General features: G+C 32.9%; 1 protein-coding gene across 5 annotated transcripts; it reads right to left on the minus strand.

Moving 5' to 3' along the window:
- Positions 1-3,053: 3,053 nt before the first annotated feature.
- LOC137831585 (KH domain-containing protein SPIN1) lies at positions 3,054-7,491 on the minus strand. Of its 5 annotated transcripts, XM_068639320.2 has the most exons (8): positions 6,883-7,176; positions 6,513-6,738; positions 6,305-6,393; positions 5,226-5,371; positions 4,838-4,954; positions 4,444-4,560; positions 4,137-4,280; positions 3,054-3,425 (listed from the first exon to the last, which is right to left on the minus strand). In XM_068639320.2, exons 2-8 carry the CDS (start codon positions 6,602-6,604, stop codon positions 3,279-3,281), a joined length of 852 nt encoding a protein of 283 aa, XP_068495421.2. In that variant the 5' UTR covers positions 6,605-6,738; positions 6,883-7,176; the 3' UTR covers positions 3,054-3,278. The 5 variants fall into 5 exon arrangements, 4 of the variants coding, with proteins under 4 accessions (XP_068495421.2, XP_068495422.2, XP_068495424.2 ...); XR_016521525.1 differs by having other exon boundaries at positions 4,444-4,528; positions 6,513-7,249; XM_068639321.2 differs by having other exon boundaries at positions 6,513-7,491.
- Positions 7,492-14,599: the final 7,108 nt, after the last annotated feature.

Raw genomic sequence — 14,599 nt, forward strand, 5'->3', positions numbered from 1 at the left:
TCTTATGAACTCTAATTTGTTGGCCTGAATATCAATCAAAAGTGATGACAGAAATCAGAACTTTGCTTTTTTATTGTCTATCATATGAATGAAGATGTGAGTGTGAGAGAGAGCATACTCGATGTTTGTCCTTCATATGGATGTTTTGGACAAGTTGTGATTGAAATATTCCTTTGTCTTTACAGCAAATGCCTCCTTTTTTAATCATATCATGGTTAGGGAGGAACAAAATATTTCTAATTGGATTCTAGATGAGTCTGGTTGTTTCACTCTTAGATCGACTAGGACTTTTTTCTTGGAATCAGGAGTTCATTTGGTCTTCATCTATTCTGCCTTCCAAAACTCTCGTACTCTGAAAATTTTATCATGGGAGACTTCCTACAGATCAACATATTCAAAATGAAGGTTTACATATATGTTTTATGTGTACGCTTTGTGAAAAACACGAGGAATCTATTCAACATTTATTTTTTGAATGTTCTAATGTTTTGCATATTTGGAGTTGGGTTCGACACATTTTTCTTACTTCTCATTTCTCTAATAAGGATAATCTTCTTTCTTTTATTAAGAGTGATGGTAGTCCTTTGGTTAAATTGATTAAGTTTGTTGTGATAACTTTTTTCTATTTGAATGATATCACGTATGAAGAATTATACTAGATTTCAGGATAAGAGTGAGGTTTCTAGGGCTATTTCAGTAATTAAAGACTTAACTTGTCTAGTGGGAAATTTGTCTAAAGCTTAAATGAACAATGATATGTTGGATTTGAACATGATTAAGTTTTTTGGTATTAATACTCGTAGTGGTAAAGTTTTTCGTCCTCTTCCAGTTTTCTTCACCAGACTGGGTTAAAATTAACACTGATGGGGCTTCTAGGGGTATCCTGGTCTTGCTACTTGTGGAGATATTTTCCATGGAAGTATGAGAGATTTTATTGGTGCTTTATCTGCGTTTCTTGAAGTTGTTATGGTTGCTGAGTTTTATGGAGTTATACATGCTATGGAGGAAGCTCAAAAGATGAGGTTTACTAATGTGATTCTGCCTTGATTTGTGCTAAGATTACTGTTAGGACTAATGTTCTGTGGATGCTTCGTAATTGGTAGAATACTTGTCTTAATTACTGTGGGAAAATCAGGTTTAGGACTACTTATATTTTTCGTGAAGGAAATACATATGCAGATAAGTTGGTTAATTTAGGATTTATTCATAGAGAACCATTTCATTGATATAATAAGCTTCCATATAGTATGTTCTTAGAATTCTATATGAATATGTATAGTCTATATATGTATCGTTTTTGTTAGCATATGAATTTTGTATTTTTTATTAATAATATTTTTTTCCATGTGATGAGAGATGATTGTTGTTACTTGATGTTTTTATTATTTTGTGCTTAATTTAAAAAATAGACCCTTTTTTTACTCAAAGAGATTAACTAGTTTTGTTTTTTATACCATACAAAGTTGGATTAAATATGTAAATTATATATAATCTTGATAGTATATATATAATAAATTTTAGAAAAATTAAATATTTTTAAATATGTAACTTTATAAAGAAAATATGTAACTTTATAGCTTATATTCTTATATTTTAAAAATATTATTATACGTTAAGATTAAATTAATTGATGAAATATCAAATAATCTTTATATTTTTTTATAGATTTATTTATAAGTATAATTCATTCAGTAAAAACCCTCAATCTAATAGTAGTTGAGTTAATATATTCAATATAAATAAAATTATTAAACTAAATAGGTTTCTCCCAATTTTTTTTTAATAAATCTAATTGTCAAATATTTATTTAAATACACTCTTTTACTGTTTAAAATGTAAAATGGTATTGCATATCTGTTCTTCAATATCAGCATTACTGACAGAAAAACAGTTGAAATATATTTAGTAGAAACTGATTTCTGACCTCATTTCTATTTTGTTACTTTTGAAAACCTTTTTCAGTTTCACTATTGAATTAATATTAATTAATTTAGTTTGCTTATGTAAATTTTTCAAATTAATATTTTAAAATATTTACTTTTTTTTCTGAAAATACTTTTTAAAATAAAAGGTTGGAAATTGTGTTTGCAAAGCAATTTCTGACCTATTCTACAGTCAATTGAAGAGCATAAATTCACTTAGGAGGGGTTGATTCTGAAAAAAAGATTTATTAAGTAAATATTTGACCATTTATTTGGAGAATGTTCTTATTTTGGGTCTATTGGAAAAAAAAGTTCTCCAAATAGGAAACTTATTAACATATAATTAATTACAACTAAAAAAATGTCATATAATAATGGCGGTTGACTTGCTTACCTTAATTCTTGAATCCTAGTATGTTGTTATAAAGGGTATTTAAGTTCATCTTTATTGCCATGGAAGAAAAAAGTTTATCTTTATGGTGTAAAGAAGATTCATAAAGGGATGAAAAAAGCAAGTAATGTGAATAATGAAATGATTGGTGCATGCATGATGAAGAAATAAAATCTAGAATATCCCCCACTTTACAGAGACAATGATTAATGATTTACAAGTCCAACTCAAAAGAAGGTTAGTTTGTCTCACTCTCAGCACAGTCATGGTCAATAACATCAACATCTACAATAAATTCTAAGGCCCCCACCATTGACATATCCTCAAGACATGTTTTGTGCTACAAAAGGGGTTTGTCAAAAAGTACATATAGCTCAATTGTTTGTGTTTGGTGCTCAAATGACCAAACTTTGTCTCAAAGAAGTGACCATGATATTGAGAACAAGTGGTGCAATGCTATTTATGCTCAGTAAGGTGCTCATATGCCAAACTTTGTCACATATACTGAGAAATTATTGTGCTTTTTAGACAAGAGTACACTATAACAAACATGGATAGTTACATATGGTCATGTGATCATGATTTTAGTGTCAAATTGGTTTGTGTGAAAGAATTGTTACTAGAAATCAATTTTTAGATAAATATATATGCCACTCAACTCAACTAGACTAATTGCAGATAAGAAAAAGTTGGAGTACACCATGATGAGAAGACGTATCTTTCCAATACTATAAAAACAGTTTAAAAATTGCAAAAATATCATTAAGATAATGGAGTGATGAATAAGTCAACATGTAGTTGAATAGTTTTTCTTGTCTAGTGACAATGAATAATATGTTTTTTCTCTCTTTATTTGTTCTTCAAATCAGCAGCATCAAATCAGCAAGGTCTTTTCATTGCAGCTTTACAAAATTTAGTTACAGATTCAGCAGTCAAGGAACACAACAATTCTCAACATATAATCACTATTGATCAGTTTTGACCCGTTTTATTTCATTAGAAGTGAATGGAGAGACGCTACCACTCAGTTGAGGGCTCTCTTCTCTGAAATTGGAATTTAGCATAGCTAGTTCTCTTAGTTGTTGTCTTTTGTAAATGTCATGTGACTCATCCTGCATGAAAGGGGGAGAATCATAAACACTTTCTTAAGTACACACGAGATTTCCATAATGTTACTTTGTCCAAGGGCTTTGCTCATAGAAAATTTGGTTAAAAAGAAGAAACAATAAAGGAGGAGGAGTAGCACTTTCCTGGTATAGGCTTCCCTTGAAGGAAAAGAAAAACAATGTAATTAAGTGCAGAAAGAAGGGCATGATTTAATATGCTTACAACATTGTTTTTCAATGCTAGTCACATTTTGTTAACTGGAAGAGGTAGCTAGCCAGGAAGAGGTAGCCATGATACAGAGGGAAAAAGTTTGCAAAAATCCCTCATCATATTTTCTGGTTTCAGTTTAGTCATTACTTTCAATCATATTACTTTGTTCCCTTGAAATGTGGCTATTACACTAAGTTGGTCCTTCTGATAATTTACCATGTAAAAAGTCACTTTAAAGAATCAAAATGGAACTTTTTAAGTTGAAAAAAAAAACTGATACAGAAAAAAATTGTTGACTAATTGATGACAGTTTTCTCCTAACTTTTCTGTTAAAGCCATGTCATTCTAAAAGTATTAGATGTGGACAGAAATGGTTATTTCTAGGAAGTAATACTAGATGAAGAGTGGACTAAATATCAAGGAAGAGAAGTAAAGAGCAAAATCTCTCACATTAATGAAGAATATATTGTAGACTCTGCAACATAGTTGGAAAAGGAGAGAAATACCACTGGTTTGAGTAATTCTTGTATGATTTCCTGTGCTTGCCTCAACCTTACATCAACAACACTGGCAGGTAGTTCAGCTTCAATTAAAATGTGAAGTGGATCATTCAGGTGCTCATAGCCAGGCCTTCCTCTTAACAACTCTTCCTTTAGAGTAAAAAAGGTAGAACAAATTTAGAGCTTACAAATAACATTGATGTGGAAACAACAAAAATAGTCTACAAATTCAAAGGAAAAACTGAGAAATTGATGACAATAAAACTAGGCTCCATAAAGTCAATGAACAATGCACAAAGCTAGAGGATGCTACCTTGTCTAAGTCTTTAATTGAACCTTTCCCCCTGATAAATACACGGCAACCTGTAGTAGCTTCCACTCGCTTCAGTGAATTACCCCTAGGACCAAGAAGCCGGCCAACAAAATTAAACTGAAAATTAAAATAGCCTTAGTAACTCAAAGGTCAACAGAATATAAAAGTAAAGAGTTCATGCACCCATTATATTGTCATCAATCATAAATCTTCATATATAGCAAGTTTGCTGACTTGTACAATAATTACATTGAAAGTCATACTTGTCATGATATTTGGTTTATTGACAGTGTAACAGTGCATAGAAATCAAAGTCCTAAAACTATCAAATATCATTAGAATAATCATGATTTATTGTTCATAGTAAAATGCTATGAAGCATTACAAATCTTACATTTGGATAGCTATCCTTAGGAATATCCAAGCGCAATATTTTCTTCACAATAGGAGAACTTGGAACAACCGGTGAAGTTTGCCAATCCATGTTTAGTCCCTGCATACTAGCTAGCCTCTGATACATGACAAGTTTAACCAGTCAGTAAAAGAAACTAGAGATTATAATGAAACAGATACGTTAAAGGAATGCTGGTACATGATAGAAAGAAATCAAACTGTGTTATAGAACAAAGATTAAAGCACATATAAATTTCGGATATAGAGGCAATGGAGAAGGGGGAATCTACGCAATTTAGTACCAGAACTGGACAGGTTAAGAATCATATTTTTTACAACAATACATAAATGATATACACTGAATAGAACATAAAAACTGAGGTGCTTACTTCATGTGACAGGCTGTTCCAGCCAGTAAAGGTTGATGTTGAGTTTGGAGAAGCTATATGACTTGGATTTATGAATCGCATTCTATCAAAGTCACTAAATCCTTGGTTCTGCACTAGTTCATTCTTTCCAGTAACCCTTGAAATCTCTGACAACAATAAGGCAATAGTGAATATAAGAACTTGTACAAAGATTAGTGAATCAAAGAACATAAATGATATTAATGCAACCTTTCTGACAGTAAGCAAACTGTAAATTATGCGTAGGAACTAGGAAGTGTAGTGAATGTCATCTATATGAACATCTTGATTATCAAAACTGACTGACATTAAGAAGAAAAGTGGTCATTTGAAGGTTTGTTCTAGTCATGCAAAAGAAAATGCCTATTTTTTTCTTTTCTTAGACTATAGAGAAAGTGTCAAGGTAGAAAGATTTTTGCATTTCTCTGAAAGGAGGCAATGGCTAAATTGCCACCATCTTTTAGTACCATATATTCTTTTTGTGGGTCACCCAAAAAGTATCATTCTAAGATGTTTCCTTAAGAGATAAGAATTCTAGAGAATCACTGGGAAGTTAGCTTTGCAATGTGACTTAAAGAAGAGACTCATTCAGTTGTTTGTTTTTCAGAACATATATGTTTAAAGTTCTAATTCCTTATTCAGTAACCATGATTCATTCAAGCATTAACTGGTTCAGGCCGGTGAAGGTCAGAAATTGACAATTCAGTGCATTTTAAACTTAAAGAAGATTAAATAGAGATTTTAAAAAACAGTCCCTGGCTGCAATTCCACCCGCAATGTCAAGGTTGTTGGAATGTCTGCAACCACAATTGTGGATGCATCGGTCACATTTGTCCGCAATTTCTCACAATATTGAGGAATGCAACGAAACTGCGACCACAATTTAAAACCTTTGAAGAGAAAGAACATTGAAAAACTAGTACATGTAACCAGAAAACTAATTTTGCCATGAAATGGCATAATTCAAATGAAACAATAGAGATAAGTTGAAATGAATGGAAAAGAAAGAGGAGAAAAATCACAGCAGAATACTTGAATACATGGATATGGAATAAACGGACCTTGATTAAGGAGTCTGGTACATAAGGGTAGAACTTGCATGAAAGGTCCAAGCTTTTGGCGTTCTGCTAGCAGCTCCGTTAAGTACTGACTAGAATAAACGTAAACAAGAACATATTCCAATAAATTAATTGAAATTAATATATACCTGTGTGCGAATGAAAATCAAAAGTTCCAAAATAAACGTCAGAATCATCATCATCTACATACCCATCAACATCAAAACTGCTTCTCATGTTTATATTTGGTGAATTGGCCCTTTGGGATGAAGGTAAGGAAATCTGATTGTACATGTTAGACATCAATTCTACAAGGATTTGGGTTGGTTGCAAGGATTAGACTTTTGAGAAAATTCAAAGGCAACAAGAGGGGAGAAGAAAGAGTTGATCGAGAGAGATTGGATGTGGTTCAAAAATCCTGATATGAACAGAATCACCTAACATGGGTGTTAGAAAGACAAGAGAGAAAAATGGTCAGGGAAAAAACAATAAAGGAAGGTACAAAGCTACAAAGAAAAAGGAGGGCCACTTCTGTAGTAGCTCAGTAGTTAAAGCAAGCCTTAAAGGGTGTCACTCTGTACCTCTCTGGGTGTGTTTTAATTGATGTTTTGTTGGCTTGTGTTGCATATGCAAGACTTTATATCATGTTTCTGTGTTTTCCTAATTCCTTAACAAACACAAGCAGGTGGGTTTTTTTTGGTTTACTACAAAACAAAAGAGAAAACTCTAATCAAACATGTATTAGGGGATTGAAGAGATGGATAAAAGAACCAAACAGTCAAAACTTCAAGAGAAATCTCATCAGATATTCACTTGAATTCATAAGCAGATTGCAGAAGAAAAATTAAAAATGCTAAAGCAATCATGCAGGCTCCAAAACATGGATTTTCTCCAATCAATTAGAAAGAAGAAGCAAAGAAAGAGGCCACCCAATGACCAATGAGGGTCACTACTTCTCTGTCACCAGATCATGAGCATGTAGATTGAAACCAATCACTATCATGCTTCACGCATATCAATTTATATTTAATACATTAGTATTATTAGTATTAGTATATGTTTATATTTATATTTATACATAATAGCACATCATTATATATATTGTGAACAATAATGAAATGGTATAAAATATTTTTGTTCCTGTGAAGTCTCTGGAAGTTTTACTTAGTCATAAACAGCAACAATAGAAACACAGAAAAATATCTTCCAACTGCCTTCAAATCAATCAAAATTTGTAACTTCATTTCCCTACTTTGGTGCTTAGCATATCAAATCTCATAAAGAAAGGAAAAAATATCAAGGTATTATTTATTATTATTATACTGCTATTAATTTTGACAGCTTAATAGCCGCTATTATTGATTACTATAATCAACTTGCTTACATTTTGTTTCAAATCTGGTTTGTATTAATGTTATGCCATTTGTTTTTTAAACACCTGTCACCCTATTCTTGTCTTACTCCAACCCACCTACCAAAGCAATTCTCTTTTGATTGGAATTTTCACAGCCCTCATTGCTAAGGAATCACCCCAACATTAATATTATTACTAATAATAAAAATAATATTTTTGACATTATTATTACCAAGGAAAACGAGTCACTTCACACCTTTCTGTGTTTTTTCAAATAAAAATGCACAGGAAAAGAAAGAAAGTCAATTATTTAAAATTAAGAAACAAAAAAATCTGTAACTAAAAGTTTGCATTAAAACAAAATATCCCATTAAAATAGTTATAAATTATTACTTTCAAGAAATAGCATTATAAAATTGGAATAAAACTTATCACATGCATGTAAGTTTGAAACACTATAATATATTAAATGAGCTCCTAATATGTTTATTCTGCCATCAATTTGATGGACATAAAATATAATGAGAAAGTACTCTTACCATTAAAAAAAGATATAAACTTTTTTGTAAGGCAAAGATGAATGTGAGAATTGAAAATGGCCATTAATTTATTTATGAGAGAAATCAAGTTTTTGATATGAGAATCAGACGTGAGAGTGTGAAGGGTGATGCAATTGTGTTAGATTCCTTAAGGGTGATGTTCCTGTATTTGTTGGCATCTATGCATGAGTTGCAAAATGACAGAAATAGAAAGAAAAGTTGTTTATTTTTTGCATTATTTGAATGGGGAGAAAGCATGAAGAATGTGTAGATAGATAGATAGATAGCATTGTTGCAACATCACGTGGAAGAAAATGAAAGCATAGAATGAAAGATGGAAGGGAAGAAGAAGGAGAAAGCTAGGTGATAGCATAGGATTCCTAGAAGAAGAAGGAGTGTTTGGGAGAAATAAAAAAAGTAAATAAAATAAATGGTAATGTGCAATGTTGGGTCAGTGACAAGAACGTGTGGAGCAAATAAGCCACAAGATAGGTGACAATTATGATACTCATGCACACCCTACAATGCTATTTTCTATTTATTTTTTCGCAACTTAGTAATCTTCAAAAATCTTTTGCAATATTGTCGATGCATCACAATAAATTTTCAAGTGCAATCATTCATCAGGATACCAATTTATCAACCAACACCATTTTTTTATGTCACTTTTTTCATCTTACTTTCTTCATCCTAAGATCACTACAATTGCCTCAACTTTTCATTTTTTTTATTCAGATTGTGAGGTTATATTCATTGACAAACTACTATTTTATGGAAAATCTTAAATTTCTGTCATGAGAGTTTATTTATTACTATAATGGATTTACCTGCCAGAAACCGTGTAAGAATATGAATTCTGTAAAATTAAAGTGACCAAAAATATTTTTATTTTAAGAAAATGATATTTCGGTAAATAAATATCTTCTTTTTTTCAAATAAATCTTTCATTTTTTCTTAAGAAATATCTTTTCGAATTAGATATTTCTTTTACATAAAAATATCCTTTTCTGTTTTTTTTTTCTTTTAGTTAAAAACAAAATATTTTTTAAAATTTTGAATATTTTTTCAATATAATTGTAGATTCCATAACATATATGTTGGAAATCCCACATCGACTAGAGATAAGGACATTTCATAATATATAAATGGGTGCAAACCTCACCCCCATGTGCCGGTTTTATGGGGTTGAGTTAGGCTTAAAACTCACTTCTTAACAATATAATTACTAATCATAATATATATATATATATTCATTACAACTTTAAAATACTGGGCTTATATAAAAAACTGAGAATGTAAATCTTGTAGGAGATAGTGAATCCATTGTAACTCACAAGGATAGTGACAAGTTTTCTTTTTGGACTTTCATGAGATAAGAGAGGTTCCTAAAAATATGCAGTAATCGGTGGTAGATTTTCAAGTCTGAGGACATGATGTTCAATCTGAATCACTGAAAACCTTTAAGTTATTCTTCTACATTGGAGGAAAAAAAAAGAGACCTTGTGTTGGATTCATTTTGATATACCAAAGGACACGTTTTGCAGCTTGATAATGATGAATGGTAGAAGCTTGAATAAACCAGTTGAGAAGATGAAATACAAAAATTGATACCCGACTGAGTATTAGTAAGATAAAGCAACCTTTCCATAAGTTGGCGATAAGAATCAAAGTTTTGCATATTCATAGAGAATTTTGGTGTCCTTAGATATAGGTGTAGAACATTGTCGGCTGGAAAGCATTCTCATATCAGCAAAGATGTCAATGCCTACTTCCTTTGAAAAAGATTAATTCCTTCTTTAGTTTGAGCAACTTGAAAGCCAATGGAGTACTTTAGTTCTCCAAGATTCTTAATGTTGAAAGTGTTGTCTAGACATTGTTTGATCTAATCAATATCAGTCCAGAAATTTCTTGCAAGTATAACATCATCTACATATACTAACAAAACTATGAGAATATCAACAATGTTTTAATGAAGAGGAAGTAATCAGATTTTGATTGGATAAATCTAATGGAAACAAGAAAATATGTTCGTTTGTAAACCTAGTTCAGTGTTTGAGAAGAAGCCCAGGAAGAGGAAACATGTAAACATCCTCTTCAAAATCCAAATGTAAAAAGGCATTGCCAACATATAATTTATGTATGTGTCACTATCTCATATAAGCAAGAGCAAGCACAAGTTCTACGGTTGTTAGCAAAGTATCCAAATAGTCAATTCCTTCAACTTGAATATAATCCTTCACAACTGACAAACCTTATAGATCCATCAATTTTATATATATATATATATATATATATATATCACATTAAAAATGAAAAAACTTATAAATTTTAATTGTGCCAGCGTATTTTGTTGTAACAAAAGTGTTATTAGAAAATATTTTTTAATTAATTTTATCTTGTATAAGGAAATAAATTGATTTTTATCACATGTGACATAGTCAATAGTTTCCTTTTCAAGTGTCCAATGAGCCATACTTGATTTTGAATCTTTAGTAGAAGAGTTCACCCGGTGCCTTTGTAATTGATTGATGTTATGATTGGATGAATCCTACAAAAGATTTAACAACTTCTGAATTTGTTGAGGAGCAAAAGGGTTGGAATTACTACCTTGTGTAGATTCTTGAGTTTCCTCTTGCATAGAACTATCCCAAACATTAAGATTAAAAACTCGATCATTTTTGTTTTCTAAATTGTTTCCACCAACATAATATTACCTTATCATGTTTGGGTAAAATGGATACTCGTGTTTGGAATAACACTCATCAATTATGTATTAATTCATCTTGTGATAATAATTGCATAGCTTTTCCTAAGCAAGATTTTGTCCTCTGCCTCTGTCATGATTTCTCCATCCTCTCCCATGTCCTTGATCTTTTCAATTATATTTCTCAACAATATTCCAATTTCCTTTTTTCTTAGTAATATTCGTAAAGACCGCTATCTCATGATGAACAATAGTCCTAGTCAATTGTCTTTCTTGTTGTATGACCAACGAAAACACTTTGTTGATATTCAGAAGCAGTTCCATTAAAAGCACTTGAGTCTTCAAAGTGTTAAAGATATCACTTTACCCTTTCAAGAAGCATAAGAAGTATTCCAATTCTTTGAAATTTATGATAATTTTGGACAATGCACAACTACATGGTATGTCACATCTACAAATTAGGATGGGTCTCAAAGATTTGAGTTCCTCCCATGAGGTCTTCAAATCGGTATAGAATTGTGTGACACTTTTTTCTCCTTACTTCATCAAATGTATCTCTTGTAGCAGATCGAAGATTCTAAAATAATCTCCTTTCGAAAATCTCTCTTTTAAGTCTTTCCACAAAATCTTAGTTATGTCGACATATAATACTTTCAGCAATCTAAGGTTTCAAGGTTCTTTTAATCCAAGAGAGAATCATAATATTACATATCTCCCAAACTTCATAGGTTATATCGTCTTGTTCTAGAATTTTTATACTACCGTGTATGAATTTCAATTTATTCTTAGACATAAGCTCTTTCCATACTCCTACTCCAATAATAGTAATGTGTGTCATTGACAGATGGAGATATAAGAACTGCTTCAGGATTCTCTCCCCGAATGTAGGTAACAGGGGCTTGATGGATTGGAGAATATAGTCCTGAAGTCAGCATCCGTGAAGAGGATAGGCAGCATACTTCTTCTTCCTCTCTTGTGAATGGAGTATACTGAGTTGATAGCTCAAAGATGTCTCTTCCGATATGAAGAAGTCGTCCCTCCTCCAACAAAGCCACCTGTGATGGTGTTTATAACCCCACGTACAGGTGCCACATCCCGGCGATTCCGTCCATATCTTCACTCTCGGCTATCCCTTCTTCCTCCCTCATCACGATGGTCTCGCGTTCTCCCCTAGTTGACTCTCGACTTCATGTCCTCTCGACTACTCAGAACAAAACGGTGGAGGTGGCCAGCTTGCACCAACTCCTTGATTTTATCCTTTAAGGCCCAACAGTCCTCTGTTGTATGGCCAAAAGTTACGGTAACAGCGACAATGCTTTGTTTGATCCGCATTTGGCGGAGTGATCGTTCTCTTTGGTGTCGTCATGAGGTCGACATTAAGGGCTTCTTCTAGGATTCTCGACCTGTCGGCCGTCTGGGGAGTATAGCGAGTAAAACGTGGGGGCTTAGGAAAGTCTTTCGGCTTTCTGGATGGCATATGTCTGTTTTTGTCTCCCCTCTTCTCAGATTCTTACAGTGCCCGAGCCTTGGCACAAAATTCTTTTAATTCCTCCAATTGCATGAACTTGGTGGCTCTATGCCGCAACTCGTCCAAACTCACCGCTGGTTGCATGCACAGGCTATCGGAGAAGGGACCCGACTTGAGCTAGTCACCATGTGATGCATGTCTACCTCAGGACTCAGGTTTTGTATGTTCAACGCCACTTTATCAAATCTGTTTGTGAAAGTCCTCAAGGACTATGTCTTCTCCTGCCAAATGTTTACCAAAGTGATGGATGTGAGGTGGTGTGGACGACTTGTAGTAAATTACGCTCCAAACCTTGTCGCCAGTGTGTCAAAACAATCAATGGAGCGTGCAGGTAAGCGAGTAAACCAACTTAAAGTTGTCCCTTAAGAGAGGTGGGGAATGCTCGGCATAACAATGAATCTTTTGTAGTGTACAAACTGACTTGTGTTAGATATGCGTCCACGTGTTCATCCGGGACGATAGTTCCATCATACTTGTCAAGCGTGGGATTGTTCCAGGAACTCGACAAAGGCACCTCCATGATTGCTTCCACAAAAGGACTTCGTCGGGGTGTCGTGCCCAAAGTGTTTGTTGATGTCGACCGAGTATTCTCCTGATAAGAACTCCTGACCTCTTGAGTTCCCAGATAGGTGTTTTTGGTTGGAAGAAGCTCCCCCTCTATAGTCTTTAGGACTGTTGGTTCCCATTAAGTTTCTGCTTCATCCGAGCATTTTCCCTCCTCAACGCCTTTATCTCTTCCTCACTCTTCTTCTTCATTCCTTGGATCTCTTCCTCGTTTTTCTTCTTCAACATTTCCATCTCCTTCCTCATTTACAAAATCAATGTCATTGGGTCAGGTTGGCTAGTCTCTCCTACTAGCGTATTTTTGTCATTGCCTTTCATATTCCTTGTTGTTACCATGTGGACACTGCAAAGGGTTTCTTCCTGGTCCCATGATGGACGCCAAAATGTTCTTACAAGGTCGTGATCCTATCAGAGGGATTTCGTTTGTCTTCGTCTTTCAGTCTTCTTGACCTTCAAGTGTGGTGATCTCCAGTTGGTTCTTCCTCTCTCCAAGCCGAAAGGAGGGGGTATCTGCGAAGGCACTCCGACGATCAAGTCAGTCCGAGTACAATATGCAGGTGAGTTGGGAGTGAAAAATTACCTTTGGTGTTGGGGTCCCCTCTAATATTTATACTTTTTGGATGGGTCTCAATTGTTGTGGGCTTGCATGTGGGTCCAAAAGAGGGCCTAACTACGTCTTAATCATGGTTTACCATTAAGTATGGCTTAATTATAGTTAATTGTAGGTTTATGGGTTGCGTTCAGATTAGGGAAGTTATTCGGCATTCTCGATTATTCGGTCATGTCGGTTTTCTCGACAATTCGGTAGTACATTTGTCCCCAATCTCGAGTGGAGCGATTTGAGAGTAAACGTAGAGTCTATAAAAAAAATTTGTTTTATCTATAACCTAGATATTGATATCGGGTCACATGTCAATATTTATTTTAATAAATACATTTATTATAATAAAATAAGTAAATTAAAGTAAAAAAATACTAAAACAATATATTATACAAATTAAATTATTCTAAAATAATAATGTTATTTAATTTATAAATAAAGCAATCCAATTATTTTTTTATTAATTTTTAAATATAAGAATAAATTTGTAAATTTACATTTTTATCAATTAAAAAATATAATTTGAGTCACCTATCACATCACTTATAAATTTTCCCAACACTTTTTACTCTAATTACCTTTATCCAAACAACCTCACTTTCTTCACACTTTCCATTCAAATCATCTCAAATCTACTCTCTCAAATTCATTCCCTAATTCAAATAAATCATAAAAGTTTTCTCAACTAATATTAGATATCTTTTCAGATGACAACATGAAATTTTTCTATGAGAGTCTAATAATTATTTTTGTTGTTGTCCACATGAAGGAATTATTTTATATTCGTTTAAATAAGAAAATTAAAATTTAATAAATTTGAATCTTCCGTAAATTATAAAATTATTTATCGAAATATAAGATTAAGTGAAACAAGAGGGTCCTCATCCACCTCAACTATCTATGAAAGAAAAAAAAAACATGGAATTGATAATATCTAAATAAACACACACAAAAAATTTGCTGGGTTCAACAATGCTCAGGTTCAATCCAATTTTAGTCTAAAATCCC

The sequence above is a fragment of the Phaseolus vulgaris genome, chromosome 6, assembly GCF_051622355.1.
Source record: "Phaseolus vulgaris cultivar YP4 chromosome 6, ASM5162235v1, whole genome shotgun sequence".
NCBI lineage: Eukaryota > Viridiplantae > Streptophyta > Magnoliopsida > Fabales > Fabaceae > Phaseolus > Phaseolus vulgaris.